This window comes from Cicer arietinum, chromosome 7, assembly GCF_000331145.2.
Source record: "Cicer arietinum cultivar CDC Frontier isolate Library 1 chromosome 7, Cicar.CDCFrontier_v2.0, whole genome shotgun sequence".
Lineage (NCBI taxonomy): Eukaryota > Viridiplantae > Streptophyta > Magnoliopsida > Fabales > Fabaceae > Cicer > Cicer arietinum.
The window spans coordinates 15147760-15173890 of record NC_021166.2 but is presented as its reverse complement, the minus strand read 5'-3'; the positions used below and the strand labels follow the sequence as shown (position 1 = coordinate 15173890).

Below are 26131 nucleotides of genomic sequence, written 5' to 3'. Positions count from 1 at the left end.
ATTTCATGGTAAAATTAATGATTAATCACAAATTGCTAAAATTAATTTTCTCATTAAATGTGATTTAGTAAATTGATTAATTTTCATATTAATTTACAAATTAATTTAATATAAAAAAATATTCGTGTGATTGGAAAAAGTAATAAAAGTAAAAAATGAACATAATTTAATCATTTTATATATAGATATTTTTAAAATATCTTTGGAAAATGAATATATTTAATTTGATTTTATCTTTTGAGTAAAGGTACATTAGTATACAATATATTATCTTATTTTATCTCAATATATTAAAAAAATTGATTCGAGTGGTTGGTAACGTGGCAAAATATATATATCAAAATTAATGCGATTGAATAAATGTGACAAAATAAACAAGGTAATGCAGATTCAATTTACCAATCACACAAATCAATTTTTTTGATATTAAATCAATTTGTAAATTAATGAGAAAATTAATAAAATTACCAAATCATATTTAATTAGAAAATTAATTTTAGCAATTTGTAATTAATCATTAATTTTATCATTAAATGAGAAAATAAATAAAAGAATTAATCAATTGTACAATTTGGTAACAAATTGATTAATCGTAAATTGTCTGATTTGGTAAGTATCAAATTAATTTTAGAAAATTGATTAATCACAAATTGTACAATTTTGTAAGTAGCAAATTATTATTATGTTATTATTATTTATTAGTATTTTGTTTTTTTTAAATATTATAATTAGTTTTAATTTATTAAATAAACAATTGTCTAATTAGTATTTTTAATGTGTTTTCTTTGAAATTTATAAAATAATTTACTATTTTTAATTTTAATTATAATCATTTTTAATAATAATAATAATATTTATTATTATTATTATTATTTATTATTATTATTATTTATTATAATTATTTATTATAATTATTTATTAATTTAATTATTTATTAATATATTAAATTTATATAATAATACATAAAACGACAACAACAACAAAAATTCAAGTCTAGTAAGAGGTCGCCTCTTGAGCCAGCAACCTCTAACTAGGTCCATTTGAATGTTGCCTTTAGGAGAAATTTACTGTGCACCCCACTATTGTACCTCCCACCCCCTCAATTTTAAGAAAAGACCATATTGCTTCTAGTTTCATCTATAAAAACCTCAAAAAAAGTCACTTTCCTTTTTTCACCCATTTACCTCGAAACTTTGAAATATTCGAACCTGACCCTACCAAAACTTCGAAACTTCCGAAATTAAAAAGCAAGACAAAATTCAAATATTTTAAACATTCAAAACATATTTTTACCATATTTTCGAAGATTTCTATGTTGATGAAACTTTCAAAGTAAATTTTTTCCAGAAATAATGAAACTTTCGTTCACCATGAAAGTTTCGAAATACAAAACTTTTAAAAGTTTAGAACATTTCGAAATGCAAAACTTTCGAACAAAATGAAAGTTTGGCATGCATGGAATGTTTCAAATGTGTTTCGAAAGTTTCGTATTCAATGAAACTTCCGAAACATGTTTCAAAAGTTTGACAACGTTGAAAGTTCCGAAATGCTTTTGTTTTGTTTTTTTAAGTATTTTTCCATTTTTTTAATATTGATATATTGCAGTGCCTAGAATGAGAGGTGCGCTTGGCCAAATTATTCGCAAATTGATAGGTGATAAAGGTGATGGTGCTGAGAGAATTCCACCAACAACATCCAACAGACGACGCTACGAAGCAAATAGTCCAATTAGGCAGCGTCGTCGAAGACAAGAGGTCCAGGATGATGACGTTGATCCTACTGAGCATGCACAGATGGAGGAGGATGTCTTTGAGCTTCCACAGATGGAGCAGGAGATTGAGGAACAATATGCTGCACATGCTGCTGATACTGATGATGCTGATGATATTCATGATGCTTCTGCACATGCTAATGATGTTGATGAGCAGGATTACCAAACTGGATTTCCCGGAGGACCGAGGGTGACACGTGTGTTGACACAATATGAGCATCACGTGGCTCAGAGGCTATGGAAAGAAGAGGTATATGTTAATTAATTTTTAATTATATTTAATTATTTGTTTATTTATGTTTAAGTTTATTTAATTAATTGTATATTTATATTTATGTTTAATTATATTTATGTTTAAGTTTATTTAATTTAAATTAAGTGTTTATATTAAGTGTTTATTTAAATTAAGTGTTTATATTTATATTAAGTGTTTATTTAAATTTATTTAATTAATTATTCTGTAATTACTCGCAGAATCGTGGATCATTAAAAGTTATTACTCACGGATTGAAACTCGAGAAGTTTACTGAAGTTCCTGTGTCAGATCGTGTAGAGCATTGGATTCGAGAATAATATCATACTCCTCAAAATGTTGCAAGTGATGATCATACTCCTCTACACTAGCTCGAATATACAATTTTTTCCATAAGTCCATTACTTCTTCGTGTCTATCCTTTTTCACATATTGTTTGCATTTTGCCCCAACATTTTTTTCAATATGAAAAGGACATAGCAAATGTATTGAAGTAGGAAACACAATATTAATCGCATTCATCATGGCAAGATCTCTATCAGTCACAATAACTTTAGAAATTAAAATCTCATATTTGAACAACTTTCGTACCTTTTCAAATGTCCAGATGAAGTTATCTTGTCGCTCTTGTTCCAAATAAGCAAATTCAACCGAAAATGTCAAACTAGTAGATGTGACACCGATAATTTCAAGTAGTGGTAACCGATATCTATTTGTTTTGTATGTGCTATCACATATCAAAACAAAATGAAACGTGTTTAACAACTTTATACAATCAGTATGCGTCCAAAATATATCTCTCAAAACATCTGAATTCTCCCGTCTTCTTGTCCAACATACATAATTTTTTTTTGTATTAACTTCAACAAATGCTGCATTTTTGTGTACGAACCTCTCAATGATGATCGATAAGTACTCATTGCTTTATATATTTGACTTGAAATTGTGAGATTAGCTTTATTTCTCTCTTTGAAAGCATTTAAAATGAATCTGGGTGCAAGCTTATACTTTATCATGTCATTGACAAATTTCCTCTCTTCTTCATTTAAACGCCCCAAATAAGAATGACCGGTTACAGTATTAAGTAGACCATGATTTTGTGTTCCACAACAAACACTAATTTTCCGTCATTCACTGACACTTAACGGTATACATTTGAGAGTAAACGAACAATTTTTCTTATGAGAACAAGTTACTGTTGATTTTGATTTATATCTTCCACCTCTTTCGCATCCCAAAATTAATTTGTCTTTTCTTCCCTTCTTTCTGGTTGCTTTATCTGATCGAATGATAACAATTAAAATTCCATTTTGCCTTTCAATGGTTTTTGCCCATTCAAATACAGCTTCTCGTTAAGGAAATACCTACAAAATATGTTTCAAATAAAACATCAAATATATTGTTATAATAAAAAATTTATCAGTGATAGATTATCAGTAATAATAATACCTGATCAGTGATGAATTTTTCTGTAGAATCTATACTCTTTCTTGAAGTAGGGACCTCAACTCTACTCATACCTAATTTCAAAAATAGTAATAAATTTAAAATAAAAATTGAAAATTTTGAAAGCTTCGAATGTTTTGAAACTTTTGAAACTGACTTACTTCGAATGTTCGAAAATTTCGAAGGATATGTGTTTCAGAACTTTCACATTCATCCAAACTTTCGAAAGTTTCTGGAAATTTCCGTTTCAGAACTTTCTTATTCATCGGAAGTTCCGAATGATTTGTCTATCAGAAGTTTCATATTCTTACAAACTTTCGAAACTTGCTGAAAATGTTAACTTCGAAACTTTCAGATTCATCGAAAGTTTTTAATTTTTTATTTATTATTTTTGTATAATTACATTTCGAAATGTTTCCAATTTAACAAAAGTTCCGAATGAATAAAAAAAAACTCACTTTTAATTATTTCGAAAGTTTGAAACTTTCGAATATTGAAATTTTTTTGATAACTTTCGAAAGTGTGGGTGAAAAAAGAGAGTGGTAAATTTTTTTCATAATTTTATATAACATGAAAAAGGGTACAATGGTCATTAGTAAAAAATGGAGGAGTGGGAGGTAAAATATGGGGTGCACAATACATTTCTCTGCCTTCAGTTGGTCGCACTCTAGGCCAGCGACTTCCTATTGGACCCGAAAGTAGGGTAATCTGGTATATAAAACTGAGAGTGAGACATTTTAGTATTAAAAAAAAAAAGGATATTCTAGAAAACAATCCCTAATATTGACTACTATTAGTGCATTCTCGTTTTCATAAATGCAAGAGAAGAATAATAATTTACAAGTGATACTGATAACATTAATTATATCGTGAAATTAATAAAATGATTTAAATTAATTACATTGAATATTAAAAGTGACACTTTTCTTTGAAAACATCTAGTTCTTATGAAACAAAATGAGTAATTAAGATATTTTTAGGGTAAATTTCTTTTATACTATTAGTTATTATATCTAACAATGATTTATTTGGTCATTTCATACAAATTAACAAAAATGTATAAAATAAAATAAAGAAAATAATTTACACGATTACATTTACTATGTACTCCCTGTGAAATGAATTATAAGCAAAATTTGATGAAATTATTTATGTTAAAAAAGATAATAGATCACATTTAATATATGCAATCTCAATACAAAGTAAGTTTATCGGTTTTATGCATATTATCTTCCGATGTTTGCTCTAGTGTGCAAATAATACATCATACACCATATATCATAGTTTAAAACCAAAATTATTTCTTAATGGATCAATATTGAAATCTTCAATTTTGTATATGTTAGTCTAAAAATGCCACTTTCAATCCGGACAACAAACTAAGATTTCTTGCAAACCTATTGTCATAAGAGACAAGGAATTCATTTTTCTTGGACTATATTAAGCTTCATCAACTCTGAAGCAACAACAAGATCTTTCGTTACAACAATGTTGAATCCATAGAAGTGTAAACAAGCCAGAAAAATATAAATTTTTGTGAAAGGTTATGAATGTGCTTAGCATCCTTTACTTTTTCAATTAAAATTTTTCTTCATTGTATTTGAGTTAAAAACATTTTTATTCTTTCATATTGAGAGTTTATTATTTTTTATTTAAAACTCTTATTTGAAATTTATATTTGAGCGACTGATTTCTTGTAAACTTGATCACACTAAGTTGTAATTAATGAGAATATTATAATATATATAAGTAGATTGATAGTTGTATAATCTACTATGTAAATAAGTTGATTTAATGAAAAATCTTCTATAGTGAGAGACTAAATGTAACTATATATCGATTTAATAGTGAAATAATATTAATCTTTTGATAGATTTTTTTTTTTCATAGAATTTAAATAAGAAGAAAAAAAAGACAAATGATGATGGTATGTAATTAGCATGATACGATGATAATTCATTTCAATTTAATTGATTGATTTGCATTGACAATCAATTGATTAAGTTATTCGTAATTGTTAAAATCACCGAGTTAATGGGTTCGATTAAGGATTGAAAGAATAATAATTTAATGACAAACTAATTATTATTAAAAGGTCATAGTTGATGATTAACGAGTTAGAATTATAGTTAATGAGTTAAAGTTTAATGATTTAATGACAAACTAATTATGTTTAAAAGGTCACAGTTGATGATTAATGAGTTAGAATCAATTAGAATTAACAAGTTAAAAGTTATATTTAATATAATGACTAATAAATTAGAAAAATTACAGATAGATTATAATAACTAATAATGAATCTGATTAGTGAATTAATGGTCTAGGCAAATAATTATTCAATTAGTGTACAGCCAATGGATTAGAGATATGCAACAGTTAATAAATTGGATAAGTTAGATTTTAGTCAATTAGATTATTTAACAAATCGATTAGGAATTAATTAGAATTTAAAAAGTAGTTAAACTTAGTAATAATTGATTGAGAAAATTAACAATCGATAGGATACTAACTAAAAGCTTAATGAAGGTTAGTAATGATTATTATTAGTAAATAATGAGGGCGAAGTAATAATAAATGAATTAATTAATAATAAGTAATAGCAAGTAGTTAATTAATTATAGTTTACTAATTTATTAATATTCGTAATATTGGAGGTTACCGAATTATTTATAAAAGCTAATTAATTAAGGATAAATTAGGAAAAACATCAAGAAAGAATTGTGACATAGATTAATTAAGAAAGATTAATAATGGTGGACAATATTTTAATTAAGTAGGAACATTTAGACGACATCGAAGCACAACTAGATATCAACAAGCAACCAAGAGGAAGAAACATGGCTAATGATTTGCATAATTCATATGTATTAACATGATGATAGGATTTATGATGTACAAGTAGCATATTCAATAAACTATTTAAAATACATTTTTTTTTCTTTTGAATCGAATATAAAACTATTAAAATTTCACCCCCTTCCTTCGAACCAAATACATATTTATTTCTCTCCTCTCCGTTAAAATCTCACATCTTCCCTTAGTTGAACCAAATTCACCCTTAGGAATGAAGGATAATTGTAAAAGGTTTAATTATGAATTTAAAGTGGTACTTAAATGTTTCCCTGTAAGCTTAGATCGTTGCCGCCGCCCCTGACCATAGTAGCAACTAATATCATAGAGGTGAATGTAATTCTCGTATAGATCGTTTTTAGGAACATTTTCATTTAAAGGTTTTAAAAAATAGGTCATTTCTTCAAGAAAAAACGTCATTTAATGTATTTTCATTTCCGAAAACTGAAGAAAAAAAATGATTAAATAAACTGTTACTTTTGAATCTTAAAATTGTAAAATATAATCAAATTTATAAAATATAAAATTACTTTATAAAATTATTTAAAGTCAGACAAAAGAAAACTCGATACTGTCTATTACAATTTCACGGTGGTTGCGGTGGCATTTTGGTAATAATAATAATAACACTGGTTTTATTTTTCTGTTGGTTCACGTTAGTCTAGCTGCGTAACACCATTTTCCACCTGGTTCTTAACCTTCTTCTTCTTCATCTTCATCGATCATCTCTTTCAGGTTTGTTTCTATTTTTATGTCTGATTTCGATTTTTTATTTTCATTCCCGTTTTCAAACAAGAATTGTTTCCGCAAACTCTATACTTCTCTTTCCCCCAATTTGTTCTCACTCACGAATCACGATTTCCTCTCCCTCACTCGTTTCCGGCGCCGCCGCCGCCCCACCTTCTCTCCGGCGATGTCTTCCACTGTACCACCACTATACTTCTACTGAATCATTTGTTAGTTATTTATTGTTATCTTTTTACGATTTGACTGATACCCTTTTTCTTTTTTCTTTTATTTGGAGTATATGTTTGGTTTTTTCTTATGTTCAGTAATTTTTCTTTGAGTATTTCAGTAACGACATAGTTTTTCGATTTTATTTGTTTTGTTTTATCTCTAGATTAATTTATGGAATGGATCATTTTCAAGAGCATTATGATATGACTGTCTTTTTTTGCTTACTTTTAAAAGGGTTGCTGATTTAGTATCTAATTCAGATTTTATAGTAACACGTGCTAAGGCCATGAAGCCAAAAAATGAAGAAGAAAAAGTTTATTAATGCCTTTGGAGTTGTTAACTAGTGAATTATGAATACATTACTTTAACTTGCAGTAATTAGGCTAAGTTTGTCCTTGTTATGCTTGACAGGTTTTGATAATCTTCAGTACCTTATTTTTCAGCAATTTCTTTTTTGAAAAAGTGAGTGAGTGAGAAAGAGAACCCTTGTGGAGTTTTTATTGGCAATTTCTCTATCTGATTATTACTAAGTTGATTATATTATCTTGCTAAATCGTGCATTTCAAGAGTTGAAGTGTATACTACTTGCACTTTACAATATCATTGTGAACTGAGATATTAAGATCTGCCATTCATGAATTGGAAATAAATAACTTGCTCAAATGCATTGTGGAAAATGGAGAAGAGCATGCTTATGTAACCAAACTAGATTGTGTTTTCACTAAATGGCAAACTTTGAATTCTTTTAGATGGACAATTTCAACTAAAAAGCAACTTTGCTTTTGTATTGTGCTAATTTTTTGGTTTGACTGCTACATTTTTGTTTAACTTTGAGATTATTTAGCTCCCCAAGTTTGAGACTGTTTCTATCACTGATTCTTTGATCAATTTGTTTTGTAATTCTGTTTAATTCACTTACCTTGATGTGATTATTTTGAGCACAACCTTGTTAACATAAATGGTTCAGAAAAAAAGGATAAAAGCAGTTTGGTTCAAAAAAACAGAAGAAAAAAAACAGTTTGGTTCAGAAAAATGATGTAACAGAAACTGTCCAGTTTGGGAGAAAATGATACGGTTACAGTTTGGAATTAAAAACCAGTTCACTACCATTAGTTGGGTTCGGTTCGGTTTGGGGGAAACAATCTGGTTAGGTTTTTATGAACCGCTGTCGTGGTTCAGTTCAGTTTTCTGACTAAACCAAACCACAAACAGTCCTAGTTTGGCCCCGTTCTTCACGTTTTCATCTTCTCTGTTTGGCCTTGTTCACGTCTCTTATATTTTCAATATCATTAAATTTAAGCTGTGAGTTTTAGATTACCATACCTTCTGGTCTCTTAAGTTAATACATGTTTCGAAAAATAGAACAGGTAAAATTTATAGTAAAACATCAAGTGTCTGTAGTAGTAGTGGGTGATATGGAAATGTTGCTGGCTGATGTTCAGAAATTCAACAATATGAGTATAGAGGAGCTGCCATCAAATGTTGCTGATCTACTCTGATGATGAGTTAATATTTGTTCTCTATTAAGTCATCAGGGATTTTAAATAGGACAATCTTGAAGAAAATCATTAGCTATATTTTATATGGAAAGAAGGGTAGAATGTTTAACAACCTATCAGATTATTATTTTTTTAATTTCGTTTATAACCTTTGATATGAAGGGGAGCCTAAACCCAATGGCTTGACAAGAGTAGTTTTGCCACTTGGAGAATATTGGTTCAGGTTATGTGCATGGAAAGAAATTCATGACTGGGGGGAGTCATGTGTATAATTGGGTCCTTAAATGTAAGATTCATAATGGGTTTTAAGAAGACTACAGGTGTGCTATGTTTTTGGGAAACTCAAAATTAGATGCATACAATTGTCTTTTTAATTATTATCAGTTTAAAAAGAGACTCATACAAGAATTCAGTGCAAGAATGTTTGACTTTTTGGTTTTTTGTCCAACTTAACCTGTTGCCCAATTTGGGCCGGCCCAAAGCGGGCCATATAGCCTTTTTTTTTCATCTCTAGGTTCGACTAGTGACTTAGTGCCCTGACGGAGTAATCAATGACCGGTCGGAGTTTAATAACATAAGCGTATTGAATCGTGTCATTTTGGTATTGTTATATGACTTTTTGTTGCTGAAAGTGAAAACTACATTATTATGATGAATCTCACTACCACAGTTTTTTTCCTTTCCCACCAACTTTTCTTTTGTACATGGGTGTGATCTAAAAAAGCAAATTAATTTCTGAAGTTTTTGCCTTCTCTCTAGGAATGGGTCTTCTCAAAATCATCCGGAAAATCAAAAGGAAGGAGAAGGAAATGCGAATTCTTATGGTGTAAGCTTCTCTTCCAATTCCTTTTCCGTCGCTCTAGATTTTACTACATTAATTAATAGTTGAAATTTTTATGCAGTGGGTTGGACAATTCTGGAAAAACTACAATTGTTTTGAAGATAAATGGGGAGGACACTAGTGTCATCAGTCCTACCCTTGGCTTCAACATCAAAACCCTCGCCTACCAGAAGTAAAACTTTGCTTCATTTTCCACTTCACAAATTTTTCTAATTTTATATGCATATCTCTACTGATGTCCATTTTTATTTTTCTTGATTGCTAATAATGTTAGTCACCAGTTTTTGGGGAAATGTGAATAAGAATGAACTCTTGCTCTTCCAAGTTTCAATTGAACATGATTTATGGATTTTGCTGTGACAATAGTATTATTCTTTTGTTTGATGGTCATATAAACATGTGGTATTGCTTCTTAAGTTGGCTGTGGTGTATTCTAAGAACATGATAGTTTTGTTTCTGTCAATTCTTTGAAAGTATTTGCTTGTGATTTCCTTTTACAGTTACAACATGCCAGGTCATTGTTTATGTTGTTAGCCTTTGTTTTGTTAAGTTTCTCGTGGTGATTCAGTATATTCTAGAATGTTGAGGCATTTATCCAAAAATTGATAATGGCAGGTACACTCTAAATATATGGGATGTTGGGGGCCAAAAAACAATTCGATCTTACTGGAGAAACTACTTTGAGCAAACAGATGGTTTAGTTTGGGTAGTTGACAGTTCGGATCTGAGAAGATTAGACGATTGCAAAATGGAGCTAGATAACCTTCTAAAGGAAGAGGTTTGTTCCATACAAATGGTTATTACTTGTCAACGCAACAAATTCCTTACATGTTGTACTTAACTGAAGAATATCAATTCATACACTTTTTATTTGATCAATTGACTGGAAAAGACTTGTGTATCCTCTGTGCTAATGTATCTAAGCATAGTAGGTTCCTAAAGTGAATGCTTTAGGAAATTTGCTCATGAATCAATGCCTTTGGGCATTGGTGGATTCAGCTAAGCCTGTTTATTCCATTGGCAATTGCTTTCCTTTCGTTATGACAACTTGCTCATTTACCTTATTGGAGAAATAGTTTTTAATGGGTTTACCAAAGCAATCTAACTACTTGTTATCTTGATTCTTTAGCACTTTTTGTTTCACCAAAACCAGATATAAGTACTCTGTTAATAACTTGGGATGGCAAAATGATCACTCTGTTCTTCTCTGGGTGGATGTGAGCTACTAATATTTTCAAATGTTAATTGTTTTATTTTTCGTATGACAGAGACTATCTGGATCATCCTTACTAATTCTAGCAAATAAACAAGATATTAAAGGCGCCCTTTCGCCCACAGAAATAGCTAAGGTAAGCTTGATTTTATCCGGAGGCTTCTTCCCTAAGTAAAATAGTTCATTCCTATGACATTATATGGAAACCCTGAATAACTCCAAGAAAAGCTCACAAGCATATCATTGGAGGAATGTTTCAACAGCGCTGTGCTGATTTCAGAAGTTTCAACAACTTTCAATTTATTTGGAGTGTACTAAAACACTATATATTGCAAAAGTTGAATTTTTGTTGTTTTCATGAAACAAGGGGTATTAAGTGTTAGAAAAATTAAGTAACTAAGTCAAATCATAAGAATCATAAATTATTCCTAAACAACAAGGAGTCAAGCTATTTGCCCCTGGTTTAATATATATTTTCATTAAGTGTATTTACTAATTTGCTATAACTCTGCAGGTGTTGAACTTGGAAGCTATGGATAAATCTCGGCATTGGATGATAGTTGGCTGTAGTGCATACACTGGTGAAGGTTTGCTTGAGGGATTTGATTGGTTGGTCCAGGACATAGCCTCTAGAATCTACATGCTGGACTAATTATTGTAATGCATTGATCCATGCAAAGGTTCAAAGTTCAAACTTAGAAGAGTTAACCCTAATGTGCTATCATTGGAAGACATTGCCCCAGCATCTCTAAAATGTTGTTCCACATGGAATTTTCCCTTCTTTTCTATTCAAGCATTTAATCCAGTCAGTGTACTGAGCTTTTTATGTAAATATGAAGTTGGGCAGTATAAATAACATTTCACGTTCCCATCAGTGGAGGATAACATCTAAAACAGTTGAGCATAGCATACAGCTTTTTATTTATTTATTTTTTGTTCATATTTTCCTATTTTATTTGTTGGTAAATAGTTGAGCATAGTAAACCGTATTCAAAAAAGTGAGCACGCTCACTATGAAACAAGGTTGCTGGTTGAAAAAGCACCCACAAGATGTTGCATGGCGAGGCAGAAAGATTTCACCTGCCATTGCAAGTCTAATAATTTGTATCTTTTCAGAAATTGCAAATTTGCAATCGAATCTCCTAATTAAAATTTTAAAATGTAGTAAAGAAGGTTATTTGAATCAAAGAAGATGGAGCTCTTCAACATCTTATACGAAGGAGCCCTTTAAGGATGAATATCAATCAATTTCCATTTCACGTTTAGAAATTTTGTTAGGTCTTGAAAAAACAAAATTTAGCAAGGATTCTATAATAACGATACTAATGTTCATTGTACAATTGTTTCATACAGAATTTGAACTGTGTTCTTTGAGGTTACAAAATCAAGCTCTTAAAGCCCTCAAGAACTCTCGTTTGTATTACAATTTGTGCAAATAAAAACATTAGAGTATCATTGAGGTAATATTGCAGTCAGCCAGCACATGGTGTTAATCAGAATATAACTGTAGAACTGCAGCAGCTATATAAGAGCTTCCATTATGAGTTTCTCTGTAAGAGCTTTGGAAAGTCCCATCACTGTATCAGTTGATCCAATCTACCACAAGGATCACACAACTCATTTGTTAAGAAAACAGAGGTAACAAGGTTGAATTCACATTTACATCACCCTGAAACACTCCCTAGAAAATAACTCAATTGGCATATATGTCTGAGAAATGAGGGAAGGCTAGAGCTATACAGTTTGCTTCTTGCAGTTATAAAAGAAATCCCCGAAAAAAGGGGAAACAGATATTAGAAAATAAAAAATCGCAGCATAAGAAAATAGGTATTATAGTAATTCACATCATGAATTGTTTTCAATTTTGATGGCAAGTCTATATTGGGCAAATAATGCATATTTGCTAATGATCTTGCTGTTATGTGCATGCATATGATTTTGAGAGTGTTTGTGTTCTTGAGAAAGCAAGATGACTTACCACCGCGTCCACAAAGGGTAGCGTCAATGGATGTTCCAGCATCAAACCCCCAGCAACATTGAACGTAACTCCCTCGTCAATCTGAGAAGCTCCCATCAAATAAGAAAACTCATATAGTATTTTGGTTGACAAGAATTTCCTGAAAGAAAATTTCAAAAGATCAAATGTTTTGAGAAGCTTGTTAAAGTACTCTTTTCACCTTCATACTTAACTCAGTGCAAGGGTGAAAAGTGTACTTCTAAAAATCATTTACCAGATTATCGATGACCTCATCCGGTATTTCAAGGAAATAAACCTGTCATATATAGGGACAATTTTACAAATGTCAGTCAAGTTATTTGTGAAGACTGAAGAGAATATAATGTGTATCAATGTGCATTTTTCTTATATTGAGTACAGGAAACAAATCAGCAACCTCAAAATAACATTTGTAGCATCTAATGAATATGTTGCAGGATACTTCCTAAATTCTAGGAATCTAGATTATAAATGAGTTTAAGTAGCAGCAACATGTACCTCTGCACTCTCCCATCCTCCATAACGTTTTCCAGTCGCAAGGTTAGTCACCACAACAGATCCTACCACAGCTGCATGACTACCCGAATATCCTGCAATATCATTCACATTTATGAATGTGGCTGTTATATTTGGCCTATAATTATCAACAATAAAAGGAGGGGACTAAAATTCATACAAACCTTTGATGAATTCCCTTGCTTCTTTTTCACTAGTTGGTTTTTCCCTAATTGTTCCTCGATATACCACAACCTACAGAACATTTATTTGTAGCCACATAAACATTAACATGCTCACAAAAGTTTAGACTTCAGCCAAAAGGAAGTTAGTAAAAGGTCATATAACTCTGAGTTGGCAGGCGGCTTCCGACTTTTCACATGGGGTTGGATTGACTCCTAACTGGGTGATTCAAGAAATAGAACTCGGGTTCTTTTTTGGAGGAACGTCACGTTAACAGCTCTCTCAAGTTCCATCACCAAATTGGTCATTCTCTCCTTTCTTTTTACCAACATATTCTTATTTTGTCAAAATTAAATTAATTTATAAGATTGTAAATATCATTAAAATGTGATCTAGGGTGGAAAACATTCTCAGTTAAATAAGTTGGCAGAACCAACGTCATGCCTTTCTTCTTCATGTACATGTAAATAAATTAGCTGTCATTTCTTATCAACGACGCACGACAAATAGTGAAAAATGGAATGAAGAATACATACAGTGTCTGCGGTGATTAACAGTGTTGAAGAAGCATCTGTCTCCAATGGACCATCAGTAAGGAGCCTTTGCACAATAGCATCAGCCTAAAGAAGTATATCAAGGTTAGATACTTAGATCACTAAATATAACTTTTGGAAAAATCAATACGTTAGAAGCATTTCAAATTCTGTACAACCTCTCGATTTTATGTTATATTTTTTCTATCATTTAACTTATTTAGGTTTTCAGAAGAAGTTTCTGGTCTGGTACCTCCAATTTCTTGTGTATTCAGTTACAACAACCAGATGCAAAGATATTACATAGTTTCTTCCAAAATAAACACTCCTATATGAGAAATCAAACAAGAACAAGAACTTGTGTTTCCATTGGATCTCAGCCTTTCATGCTCAACAGTGTGCAGATTTGAGAGAAAGTAAAAAAGTTCAAGATGAATATTACTTCAAACTAGATAAGGGAAAAATTTAAGATGGTTAACCCCAAAAACATTAATCACTCCTGCAGAGCATTAAATGAACTTATAGAGATTTTCCACCTTCTTACATACAACAACAAGCAAAAATCAAAATCATTTAACTCACTCCATTTTCACTTCTCACATTATTTTCATGTTCTTATTTTTTCTCCAACAAAAAACTCCTAAGAGTTTGTTTGCAAGTTGGATTTCGGAGGAAAATGTATTGGAGGGTTAAATCTATATTTTAATATATATTTGATATTTTAAAAAAATTTGAAAGAACAACATGATAAATGAGTATATAATATAATGTTGTTCTTTTAATTTCTTTAAAATATTAACTCGCAAACAGACCCTAAGTGTTCACTCGTAACCCCTCTATTCCTTTCTAATTATCGCTTTTGTAAGAAAAATTTGTTCATATTTATTTGTCATTTTGAAATTTCAATGCAACATTAAGAAGGATTCACAATTGACAGAATTCAAATAAAAATGAAAATAATAGAGGAAAGAGAGAAGCCATACCTTTGCTTCAGCTAAAGTGACTACCAAATCTTGTGGCTTTTCCCTCCTAATACTTTTCTCATCAATGTCTGCAGTCTAAATATATATTCAATCTTTTATGACACTAATAAATTTGAGTAACAATTTAAGACAATATAATAATATGTACAATACCATTATTGTGAATTCGTAACCCATTTCAGCAAGAATCTGTTTGCGAGCCTTTGAAGAAGAGCCTAGAATTATCTGTTGCAAGATAACAAAGTCATAAATAAAGAATGTAATATGCATCCATCCATTATTAGTATAAAGATAATCTTTAAAAGATGTATTTTGATAAATGATTTTATGCAATGAAAAGAGAAAAAGGAAGGAGAAGAACCTTGAAGGAAGGATTTTTGGAAGCCATATCGGCGAGTGCGTGTTTTTTAAGCTCTTTCTTGCAATTGCACACTTGTGACTGAGATGCTTCCCAAAGATGAGGAGAAGGCTACAATCAAAGTATATATATATATATATAGTCTAAAAAATTATTTTTTTAATTAGTTTTAGACCTCCTCACAATATCCCAATAAATGTTTCTGTAAAATATAAAATAATAAATATAAAACATTTTTGAAAAAAAGTTTGAATTATTTTGTTTTAAACTAAAATTTTAAAAAAAAAATTCAATTTTTCAAGAAAAGAATTATTTAAATTATTTTTTGTTTATTGAACTTAAGAATTCATATTTAATTCATCAATTGTTAAAAAAAATTAATTTTTTGTGGAGGAGATTTTTATAACATTCTATGCATGTATGAAAAATTCATTTGAAAATTTAAATAATACACTTGAATTGATTTAAAGCAATAATTAAAATTATTGATTGAAAATATTGCGAGGATTAAAAGTAAAAAAAAAAAAAATTATAGGATGTAAAAATAAAATTTTAAAATTATATATTTACTAAAATATATATATTTAACCTTTTTAAAAATTACACGGACATAAGAGTTTAGTGTATCGCATGAAATAATTACGTCCTTATTCTCTATTGGTACAATGAATAGGTTTGATTGACTTTTAAGACTTGGTTCCATGCTTCCACCTATTGCATATTGCACCTATCCCGTATACAGATTGTTTGCAACATGTGCATATCCACGACGAGTTCTATAACATTTTTAATTAATAATCAAGAATATCAATAACTTTACTAATTTTTTTATGAGAAATTGAAAGATGCATTGTTAGTTTATACCGACGTTTAATAAAAATGTGGTATTCTGCTGTAACTTTTAAAATATAGCTCCAAATTAAGCATATGTAATAATATGATGAGTTTTCATTGAAAGTGCATCTTTGTTGAGCTCATTTTTTAACTACTAATATTCCAATGATTAATTAATCTAGGCATGCATTGTTGGCAATTAGACACAAAATAGTTGTATACAACAATTACTTTTATGTTCTTATCTCTCACGAATCCATGATCGTGTCCAAGAAGCATAACCTTATCTTGCTCCATAAACCAATTGTTAGATATTGTCACATCAGTGGAACCTCGTTTAATGTCGATAAGACCATCTTGACAATTATAAAGCGTGTTATGATCAATTCAAATCTTTGTAACTGAAACCAATTTGATTGCATATTCATCTTCATTAATTTTATATATTCATTCACATACCCACAATCATTATCTCTAAAAATAAAATAATATTTTACACTTCACTTTCTATTCTAAGGTTTAGAACAATTTGATGAATTGATGAATAATTTGTAAGATGATGTTATTGTTCTATGAATTGCTGATTAACTTGTAAGACAATATTATTGTTCTATGAATTGTTGATTAATTTGTAACACAATGCTAATGCTATTGTTCGATGAATTGTTGATTTCAATTTTTTCGTGACTTGTTATTGTCTAGTATTTATATTATGAGTCACTTGGTACCATTCGATCTTGTCTTTGTATTATCTTATTTTTATTGTATAAGTACTCATCATTTTATTAGGTCCGGGTCTAAAAAATTGGTCCAATATAATATTAAGATCAGACAGAGAATACACAATACTTCAAAATAGTTCTTAAACTATATAAAAAAAAAATAGTCCCTTAATGTTTAATTTTTTTTGTTAAACACCACATTTCTTTTCTTCTTTACTCTCTAACTCATCTTAGAGACAAAACATTTGTATTGATTTTTTTTTCACTTATTCTAAATTGTCATATTGAATATATGATTAAAAATTAGAAAAAAAACCAATAAATTAGAAGAAAAAGATAGTAAATCAAATCATAAAATTATATTTTTAATTTAAAGAAATGTGTCTTTATTAACTCACAATGTATCACTTAGAAAGTTATCTTTAGTATATGTATCTTCGTCGAAAAGTCTAAGACGAAGTGCATAACTATTGTCTGTAATTATTAAAAGGAAACTTATATTTACTCTTTTTTCTTCTTCTGGTTTATTGGTTTTTTCTAATTTTTTATATTAATTGTTTTCCAGTTATTGGTTTTTTCTAATTTTTTATATTAACTTTTTTTAGTTATTGTTACTTTGTTTGGGACCAAAATATAAAATTCTTTTTCAATATTTAATCATTGTAAACAAAAAATTACAAGCATTAATGGATAAAAAGTTACAAACTTAAGTATAACATAAACATTAAAGTCATTAAGTAAATATCTTATATTCAATATGATAATTTAGAATAAGTGTAAAAAGTCGATATAAATAGTGTTTTGTCTCTAAGAAGATGTGTTAGGAATTATAGATGAGATGAGAGGTGTTTAACAAAATAAAAAATTGAACATCTTGGGGGACTAAGTTGTTTTTTTATGATAGTTTGAGAACTATTTTTTGAAGTTTTTTTCTTCATAATTTAAAGATTTCTAACCTTCACTTAGAGATGCAGCAAGGCTTCATATAGGTGTGATCTAGGATTGCTGTTCAAATCCATGAGCAATGTCACTGTTTAAATGAAGTACCCCGCTAATCCATCGTTCTATGGGTCACCCTTTTGCGGAAGTAGGGTGATAGATGTAAAATAGTTTAAAAACTTTTTAGTTAGTTTTAGTAATTTAGAGACTAAATTAGTGAGAGAGTATTAATTTAGAGACTAAATTAACTGTTTATTATTTATTAAACTATGGTGAAACTATTGCATTTTCTTAGAAAAAAAAATAATACTTCCTCCATTTTTTTACCCTCCAACAAAGTTTACGCATATTTACTTATGTTATGAAAAATTATTCTAATAATAAATTTATCTAAAAAAAATGTTATTTTTACAGATTCATCTGTATAATTATTAATATCATAAGTGGAGAAAGTATTTACATTTTCTAATTTGATGGAAATGTTTATCGAAACATTAGACAATAAAAATATCTTTGAGTTAGAGTTTTCGTTGATAGTTAAAATAAAATATTTGCGGTTATTAATTCCGTTAGCAAAGTTTGGTATCATCACTAAGGAAACTTATAGTTCAATATAAATTTAAAATTAATTACCATCATTTATATGATTTTATTTTCAAAATTATTTTTTTGATATACTAATAGTATTGTTTGCAAAAACGAAAATATCATTATTATTATTTATATCTATAGTTTCACAATTAATATCAATAATAACTCAAATATAAATATTTTCTATAAAATCTCACGGCACCACTCAGTTAAATTTAAAATATGACAATAAAATAATGTTGTTGATAATTGAAAATCAAATATAAATCTTTTTTAGATACAATGTGTATGTAATTAAAATATATTTTATTATACATAAATGTACTTAATTTGAATTTCTATTTTTTTAAATAAATCAATACTACTATTTTTTTTTTCTGGCAACACCTAATAATTTATAGATAAGATATTAAATGGACATATTTAGTAGTAGTATTAATAATGGATATAAAATATCTTATTTAAGGTGTTTATAATAATAATCGTTATAACGAGAGAGACAGTTAGTTCAGAAATCGAACAGTATTGAGAGTCAAACTAAAAGCTAACAATACAAATGTGGCGAAGGAAGTTTACCACCACCGTCTCTGGCAGCGCCTCTTCACTTAAAGACAAGAAATGGGACGCACTCATTATCGGAGGCGGCCATAACGGTCTCACAGCCGCAGCATACCTCGCTCGTGGAGGCCTTTCAGTTGCTGTACTCGAACGCCGCTACATAATCGGCGGCGCCGCCGTAACAGAGGAGCTTATTCCCGGTTTTAAGTTTTCGCGATGTAGTTACCTCCAGAGCCTTCTCCGACCGGCGGTGATCAATGAACTGGAGTTGGCGAAGCACGGATTGAAGCTTCTGAAGAGAAATCCGGCGTCGTTTACTCCTTGTCTTGATGGACGCTACCTTATCTTGGGACCTGATAAGGATGTCAATCATTCTCAGATTTCGAAATTCTCACAAGCTGATGCAGATGCTTATCCAATGTATCTTTTCTTTTCTCTATTTTTATCACTTAATTTTGATATTTTTCTTTCTATTTGTTTGTGAATTTATTTACAAGGTTAGCATTTTAGTGGCATACTTAAATGATTAATGTGACAACATACTAATCTTTGAAGGACTAAATTGAATTGAAGGTTTACTCAAACAATACAATAGAATATAATATAATAATGATATAATAGCTTTGATTAGAATGGTATATAATCACCAAATTTAAGTATTGTTTGTTTTATCTGTTGTAAAAAATTTATGTACTTCATGTAGTTTGATCGGAATTATGTTGGTGTTAGTTTTATTGATTCAATTTGTTGAATGCCGTGATTTCATTTTGAAATAGGAAAATGTTAGTTGTTGGTATGTTATGTTAGTGGCTAGAGTTTCAACCTTGGATCTCCTTCTCAAAATTGTTTGGGTGTTCCTGCTCAACCACTTGATCTACTTATATTCAAGCTGCATTGATTGAATGCCGTGATTTAACAAGATTTGCCTGTATTTTCACCCTTGTGTTCCTTTCATGATTCTTAATTCTTTTTTTTTCTTCATCATTCAGATATGAGAGTAAGCTTGAGAACTTCTGTAAGTTCATGGATCTTGTGCTGGATTCGGCTCCACCTGAATCTTTGCAACATAAATCATCTCTTAACGAACAATTGAAGAGTAAATTACAGAATTCAGTATTTTGGGCCAGTTGTTTGCAGCAGGCAGCCTGCATGGGGCAAAAGGATATGGTGTAAGTGTTTGTTTTTCTATTATTAGGATTAGGAATTTCAATTTTGTTTTTATTAGCAATAAATTGGTATTGTTGGGAATACTTATACCGAAGCACTAACTAGTAATTTAAAATTATGAATCGAAGCGACAATCTACATTATATCTGTGTTTTATTTATTTATTTGGCAGGGACTTTATGGACCTTTTGTTGTCCCCAGCTTCTAAAGCTTTGAATAACTGGTTTGAGGTAATCTTATGGTCTTTCAAACATTCTAATCTAAAGTTAAAGACTGATTCTCCTTTTCACTTTGCCCTTCATTTTTAAAATCTCTGACCATGCCTTTTAAAATAGAATGTATATCTTCTCAATTCTCTTAAGTTTTACACTGTTCACATCTTGTGTCTCTGAAGTTTGTTGAACTTCCTTTAAATTTCCTTTTTGATATAATTTTTTTTAAAAGACTATTTCAACTAGACACTGGCTTCATTTCTATTTAATGAATTAAATTACACATTATCTTGATATCTTGTTTCCATTCATAACACCGTCCTGTGGCAATTCTTCAATCTATTGACATCTATTCCTTCATTACATTTTTTAAAGATCCAACGTGGTCCCAATATATGGTTAAAGTAGCCTATGTAATGTGTTGAGAAATCGTCCACAATTAAGCTGATTTTTTAGGTTGAGTTAAGCCTAGTTTGCTCTCAATTCTAATGTTGATTTGAAGCCTATACGAGTCCTACTATTGGGATACTCATAGATGTCAAGTCTGCAAACTTCGTACTCTAGATATTCAATCTTGGGTTCAGAAGGCCTGTTGAGAGGCACATTGACTCGATAATAGATACATGGGCAAAATACCCTTTATAATGACTTGACTTAGCTTTTGAAGTTGAGTTAGACCATTTCGTTCAAAAAACTAATACATGGTTTGATCATTCATATAAGTTTCTATTACTATATTTACGTTTGCTTAGTGGGGTAATGTCTAGTTTTGTTTGACACCATTTCTGCAGACAGATGTTCTGAAGGCAACACTTGCAACAGATGCTGTGATAGGATCTACGGTAAGAGCAGCTATCTTTAGCATAAAAATGCATCATAGTAAAAAACAAGATCAGGAAAGTTGAATAGACATAGTAAAAATGCATCATAGAATCTCTTCATCCTTCTCAAAAAATTATCTGTGTGTCCGATATTTATAGTACGGTCATCCTACTCGGTTTCTCCAATAAAAAGTTGAATGGACAATGTTTTATCTTTCATGACAAATATTGAATTTCAAATCTGTAATGCAGGCCAGTGTCCACACCCCAGGAAGTGGTTATGTTCTGCTACATCATGTAATGGGAGAAACTGATGGAGATCGTGGAATTTGGTCGTATGTATCTCTACTGCTAGGTTGATATTTAGAATGTGTCTAATGAGAAGGGAATATTGTTATTTGCCAAAAATATTTTTCCTATGCTAGAGTAATTTGAAATAAAATTTAGAAGTACTTCTTGGTGCATGTTACACAAATATTTTCCTATGCTAGAGTAACTTGAAATAAAATTTTTAAATACTTTTTGGTGCATGCTACATCAATATTGATTCAAAATTTATAAGTACTTCTTGATGCATGTTACCCAAAGATGGAATTTTTGCTTTTTTTTAACTTCTTTAATGTTGAATGGAATTTTCTTTCAGCTACGATTCTGTCCTGTTCTTTTGTACATGTACTGTACGAGAAAAGCATACATTACATGCATATATAAACGCAAATAGACAGATACATTCATTTGTGTTGAAAAAAATGTCACTGGCATTTCTATCTAAAGAGAATATGTTCTCAAATAATTTCTGACCAATTATTTTTACTCTAGGCATTTAACAATTAAATTAGCTATCTTTAACTATAGCTTTGTATTATACTATTAATTCAAAGTGAGTTAATAGCTTGGCATTATCTTTGTAGATATGTTGAAGGTGGAATGGGCTCAATATCCAAGGCTATTGCTAGTGCTGCTACCACAGCTGGAGCACATATCGTAACGAATGCTGAGGTATGTCATCAAGAATCTCTATTAGTGTTCAAATTTACGCCGTAGACCTCCATAGTTGGCATCAACTGTCACATTTTGAGCAGACTCTGATATTTTAGTGGTTTGGATCTTAAACTCAACCAGAAAATAGTAAAAGATTTGTCAAGGGTAAAATTTTACAATGATATATTATGATTGTAGGCACCATGAATGGTCATTGCGAAACTTGGCTATAAATGGTCTATTATCATTTAAACATGATTCATAACAGGATATAACATCATCAAATCCCTGCAGCCGAGCCCACCTACTGGCCAAAGGCTTTTGATAGTTGCTATTGTATCTACTACTACTAGTTGATTATTGAAAAGACTATTTCCTAATTAAATTTCTTCCTAACCAAATAATAAAAACAACTTGCATACCTTATAAATAGTAATCATTTCAGTTCATAGAGAGAGAAAAAAGAGGCATAAGGCAATAAATGTTTCTTCTCTTCTCTAAATTCCTCCTCCCCACCGTTTTTGTTTTATTTTCTGCTGAGGCTCTAATCACCTGTGATATTCTATATTCTTATAGGTGTCTCAATTGTTGATTAAAAACTCTAGCACTGTCTGTGGGGTAAGTTTTGTCTAATTTTAGTCAATCAAGTGGGATATTTAAAGGTAAATCGCAACAATTAATTTTATAGACATGGCTTACATATAGGTGATTCTGGCCGATGGTACTGAAGTGCATGCTTCTGTTGTTCTGTCTAATGCAACACCTTATAAAACTTTCATGGTATATTCTCAAACTAGCTGCAAATGCACATTTCTCTGACACCTATACTTGGTTCTAATTTATAGTATCTGCTGTTACGAACCAGGAATTAGTGCCCAACAATGTCCTCCCTGATGATTATTTTGGGGCAATTAAGCACTCTGACTACAGTTCTGTAAGTTAATTTACTAATTCTTTTCTCAGTTTATGCTTCTTTTTTAATACCCTCAATCTCTACTTCGCGTTACTGAATAAAAAATATAGGTAAAATTAGAATATATATAAACAGTGTGCTTATATTTGATTGTCTGCTAATGAGGAAGAATGTCTGGAATTCATCCACGGGAAAATAACATCTCCAAGATAAATTTAAAATATCAAACAGATGGCAAACCAAGGATAATGATGGCAAAAACAAGAAGCCTAAGCTGGGATAATTATAACCTACATACAACATGAACCTTTGAATATTTTTATCTTTTGTTCAACTACTTATTCATAAAATATGATTAAGTTTGATGCTTGCCATTGACAATTCTTTTCTGTCCGCCTCCCCCCCTCGCACTGAGGAAAGTTTCTCATAATTTTTTTCCATTAATTGGTAATATCTTCTGAAACAGGCCACCACAAAAATAAATGTAGCAGTCGATAAATTGCCCCAGTTTCAGTGTTGCAAGTCAAATCATTCTCATGCTGGCCCAGAGCATGTTGGCACTATTCATATAGGTTCAGAGAGGTATGTATGCTCACCTATTGTGGATTAATGCTGTTTAATTGTTCTATACGAGCAGTTGCAGCTTTTTATTTTCAGAACATGTCAGTTTTTCTTTGCCCTTGACAATTTATATTTAGCATGGAGGAGATTCACTCTGCATCTCAAGACGCGGTGAATGGAATACCATCAAGAAGACCTATCATTGAGATGACAATTCCTTCCGTATTGGACAAAACTATATCTCCGCCAGGTACTTGAAACTTTGGACATAAGAATGTCCCCTGATATGCTCTGTTTATGAGAGGAAGTTTAGTTACTTTGCTTTCAATGCATTTGCAACATTTGTTCTGATTTATCTTTTGGCATTGTTGAAATAACTCTTTTATCTTCAAAGTTCCGTTCAATTTCATTAACCAACAACATGGCTTCTTTTTTATCACCCATCTGGTTAATCTATTTGTAAATGTCCCTTCATAATCTATTAATCTTAGACATATGTTTATAGCATCTAGTTAATGAAATCTAATTTCTTCATAGGTAAGCATGTGATAAACCTGTTTGTGCAGTACACACCCTACAAACCATTGGATGGGGACTGGCAAGATCATGACTACAGAGTAAGTTTGTTTTGGATGTACTAGTTTCATTCCTTTTTTTCTTCTGTTATGCATTTCAATGTCCAAATTTGTTTTTTTCTTCCTTGATTGTGCACTCTGTTTGCTCGTGGTGCTTTATGCTAAAACGACTCTTGAATGTTTGATATTAAAAGGCACTTCATTATATCTTATTTACCCTCATATTCAGGAATCATTTGCACGAAGATGCTTCACATTGATTGATGAATATGCACCTGGTTTCAGCACATCAGTCATTGGTTATGACATGCTGACTCCACCAGATCTTGAAAGGGAAATCGGTTTGACAGGTAACAAAGCCATTCCCTCAGTATGAGTTGATGTTCTACTAGAAAGCACTAGTACATCGTCACTACTAACATTTGGTCGATTTTGTTTGCAGGAGGGAATATATTTCATGGTGCTATGGGTTTGGATTCTCTTTTCCTCATGCGACCTGTAAAAGGATGGTAAAATAAATTGAAAATGCTTGTGATAGAATCTGGTTTCAGTTTTTTGAAATACTGCTGATAATTACTTGGTTGTTTTTATTGATTTGGGACTTTAGGTCAAACTATAAGACTCCACTTAAAGGTTTATACTTATGCGGAAGTGGGGCACATCCCGGGGGTGGAGTTATGGGAGCACCCGGACGCAATGCCGCCCATTTAGTTCTTCGGGATATCAGAAAAACATGAGTGATGATAATATGATAATTGTATTTGTAGCTCTCACCAAGTTGTTGATGCCTGCAAATAGGCTTGGAAAGATATGTCTTCCTGTGAAATTTATATGCAGGAGATATCTTTTTGTGATGTATTGGATAGAAGGATCGCAAAAATTGATCTACCATATAATTTTATTATTTAACAACTTTTAGAATAATTATATTTTTAGTTATCTTGTTTTCATTGATTCATGAAATTATTTCTCTATTTTAAAAATCTGGAAGTTTGTCTCCACTCAAGAGTTTTTAACTTAAAAATAGTGGTGTGACATATTTGAAACAACTTGACATACGATATGATGATGTTGAAGGATTAATAGTTGTAATAATTTTTTTTAAACTTTAATTTTAACTTTTAAAATTACTTATTTTTGTAATTTAATTTTAGATTAACAAAAATATTATTAAAGAAAGTACAATAGATACTATAATTCTTACAATATCAAAACAATCCACACACCCAACATCATAGTAGAGAAATTTTATCTACTTTCTGTGAAAGATTTCAAAACACCGACCAAATCCTAGGCTCAAAAGTTACAAAATGGTCCCGGGAAGCCTAACCACCCACCAATCAAAATCCACGTAGTGTAGGCAAATTAACATCGAAAGAACAAGTGGTCCTAATCTTCAAAATTAGAGCTCCATAACACACACCCATGCATCAGAATCCTCAATAATACCTCGATTAGTGCTGCCATAGTTGGTAATCTAATTCAAAGAAGCCGCCAAGCTAAAATCTGAACTTTGGACGGAACCGTACACCTCTAAACCATTCCCATCCAAATAGGGGTAGACAAAGTTCAGTTTTGAATTAGAACCGTTTGAAAATTGAACAAAACTGGTTTTCAATTTAAAAAAATTGAACTGAACCAGTTTTCAGTTCAAAAAACCGAACCGAATTATTTTATAAACTGGTGAATCAGTTTATTACTTTGAACCGATCCGAACCAGTTTAATTTATTTTGTATATTTATAGGCTAACGGTTCAGTTTTTTCGAATTAAAAACCGATTCGATTTAGTTTTTCAAACTGAAAAATCGGTTCGGTTCTAGTTTTAAAAAATCAGTTCGAAAACAGTTCGGTTCTCAATTTTTATAAATTAGTTCAGTT

General features: G+C 30.6%; 3 protein-coding genes across 6 annotated transcripts; 2 read left to right on the top strand and 1 right to left on the bottom strand.

Annotated features, from left to right (window-relative positions):
* The first annotated feature begins 6897 nt into the window (after positions 1–6897).
* On the top strand, positions 6898–11755 carry LOC101488813 (ADP-ribosylation factor-like protein 2). Of its 3 annotated transcripts, none has more exons than XM_004509206.4 (6): positions 6898–7055; positions 9536–9602; positions 9679–9789; positions 10233–10395; positions 10886–10966; positions 11345–11755. In XM_004509206.4, the coding sequence occupies exons 2-6, from the start codon at positions 9538–9540 to the stop codon at positions 11480–11482; spliced, it is 558 nt and encodes a 185-aa protein (XP_004509263.1). In that variant the 5' UTR covers positions 6898–7055; positions 9536–9537; the 3' UTR covers positions 11483–11755. The 3 variants fall into 3 exon arrangements, with proteins under 3 accessions (XP_004509263.1, XP_027192879.1, XP_027192878.1); XM_027337078.2 differs by lacking the exon at positions 6898–7055 and adding an exon at positions 7089–7276; XM_027337077.2 differs by lacking the exon at positions 6898–7055 and adding an exon at positions 7717–7739.
* Positions 11756–12111: 356 nt separating this feature from the next.
* Positions 12112–15484, bottom strand: LOC101488471 (uncharacterized). Of its 2 annotated transcripts, none has more exons than XR_001144385.3 (9): positions 15382–15484; positions 15174–15245; positions 15021–15095; positions 14041–14124; positions 13507–13576; positions 13325–13416; positions 13062–13103; positions 12809–12947; positions 12112–12426 (listed from the first exon to the last, which is right to left on the bottom strand). XR_001144385.3 is itself a non-coding variant. In XM_004509205.4 (9 exons), the coding sequence occupies exons 1-9, from the start codon at positions 15406–15408 to the stop codon at positions 12352–12354; spliced, it is 618 nt and encodes a 205-aa protein (XP_004509262.1). In that variant the 5' UTR covers positions 15409–15484; the 3' UTR covers positions 12112–12351. The 2 variants fall into 2 exon arrangements, 1 of the variants encoding a protein (XP_004509262.1); XM_004509205.4 differs by having other exon boundaries at positions 12809–12889.
* Positions 15485–18949: 3465 nt separating this feature from the next.
* Positions 18950–25202, top strand: LOC101515711 (uncharacterized). The gene is made up of 15 exons (XM_004509204.4): positions 18950–19442; positions 20012–20191; positions 20362–20419; positions 21193–21243; positions 21475–21557; positions 22134–22221; positions 22780–22821; positions 22909–22983; positions 23069–23137; positions 23583–23698; positions 23815–23927; positions 24215–24294; positions 24482–24602; positions 24695–24761; positions 24860–25202. The coding sequence occupies exons 1-15, from the start codon at positions 19021–19023 to the stop codon at positions 24987–24989; spliced, it is 1695 nt and encodes a 564-aa protein (XP_004509261.1). The 5' UTR covers positions 18950–19020; the 3' UTR covers positions 24990–25202.
* Positions 25203–26131: the final 929 nt, after the last annotated feature.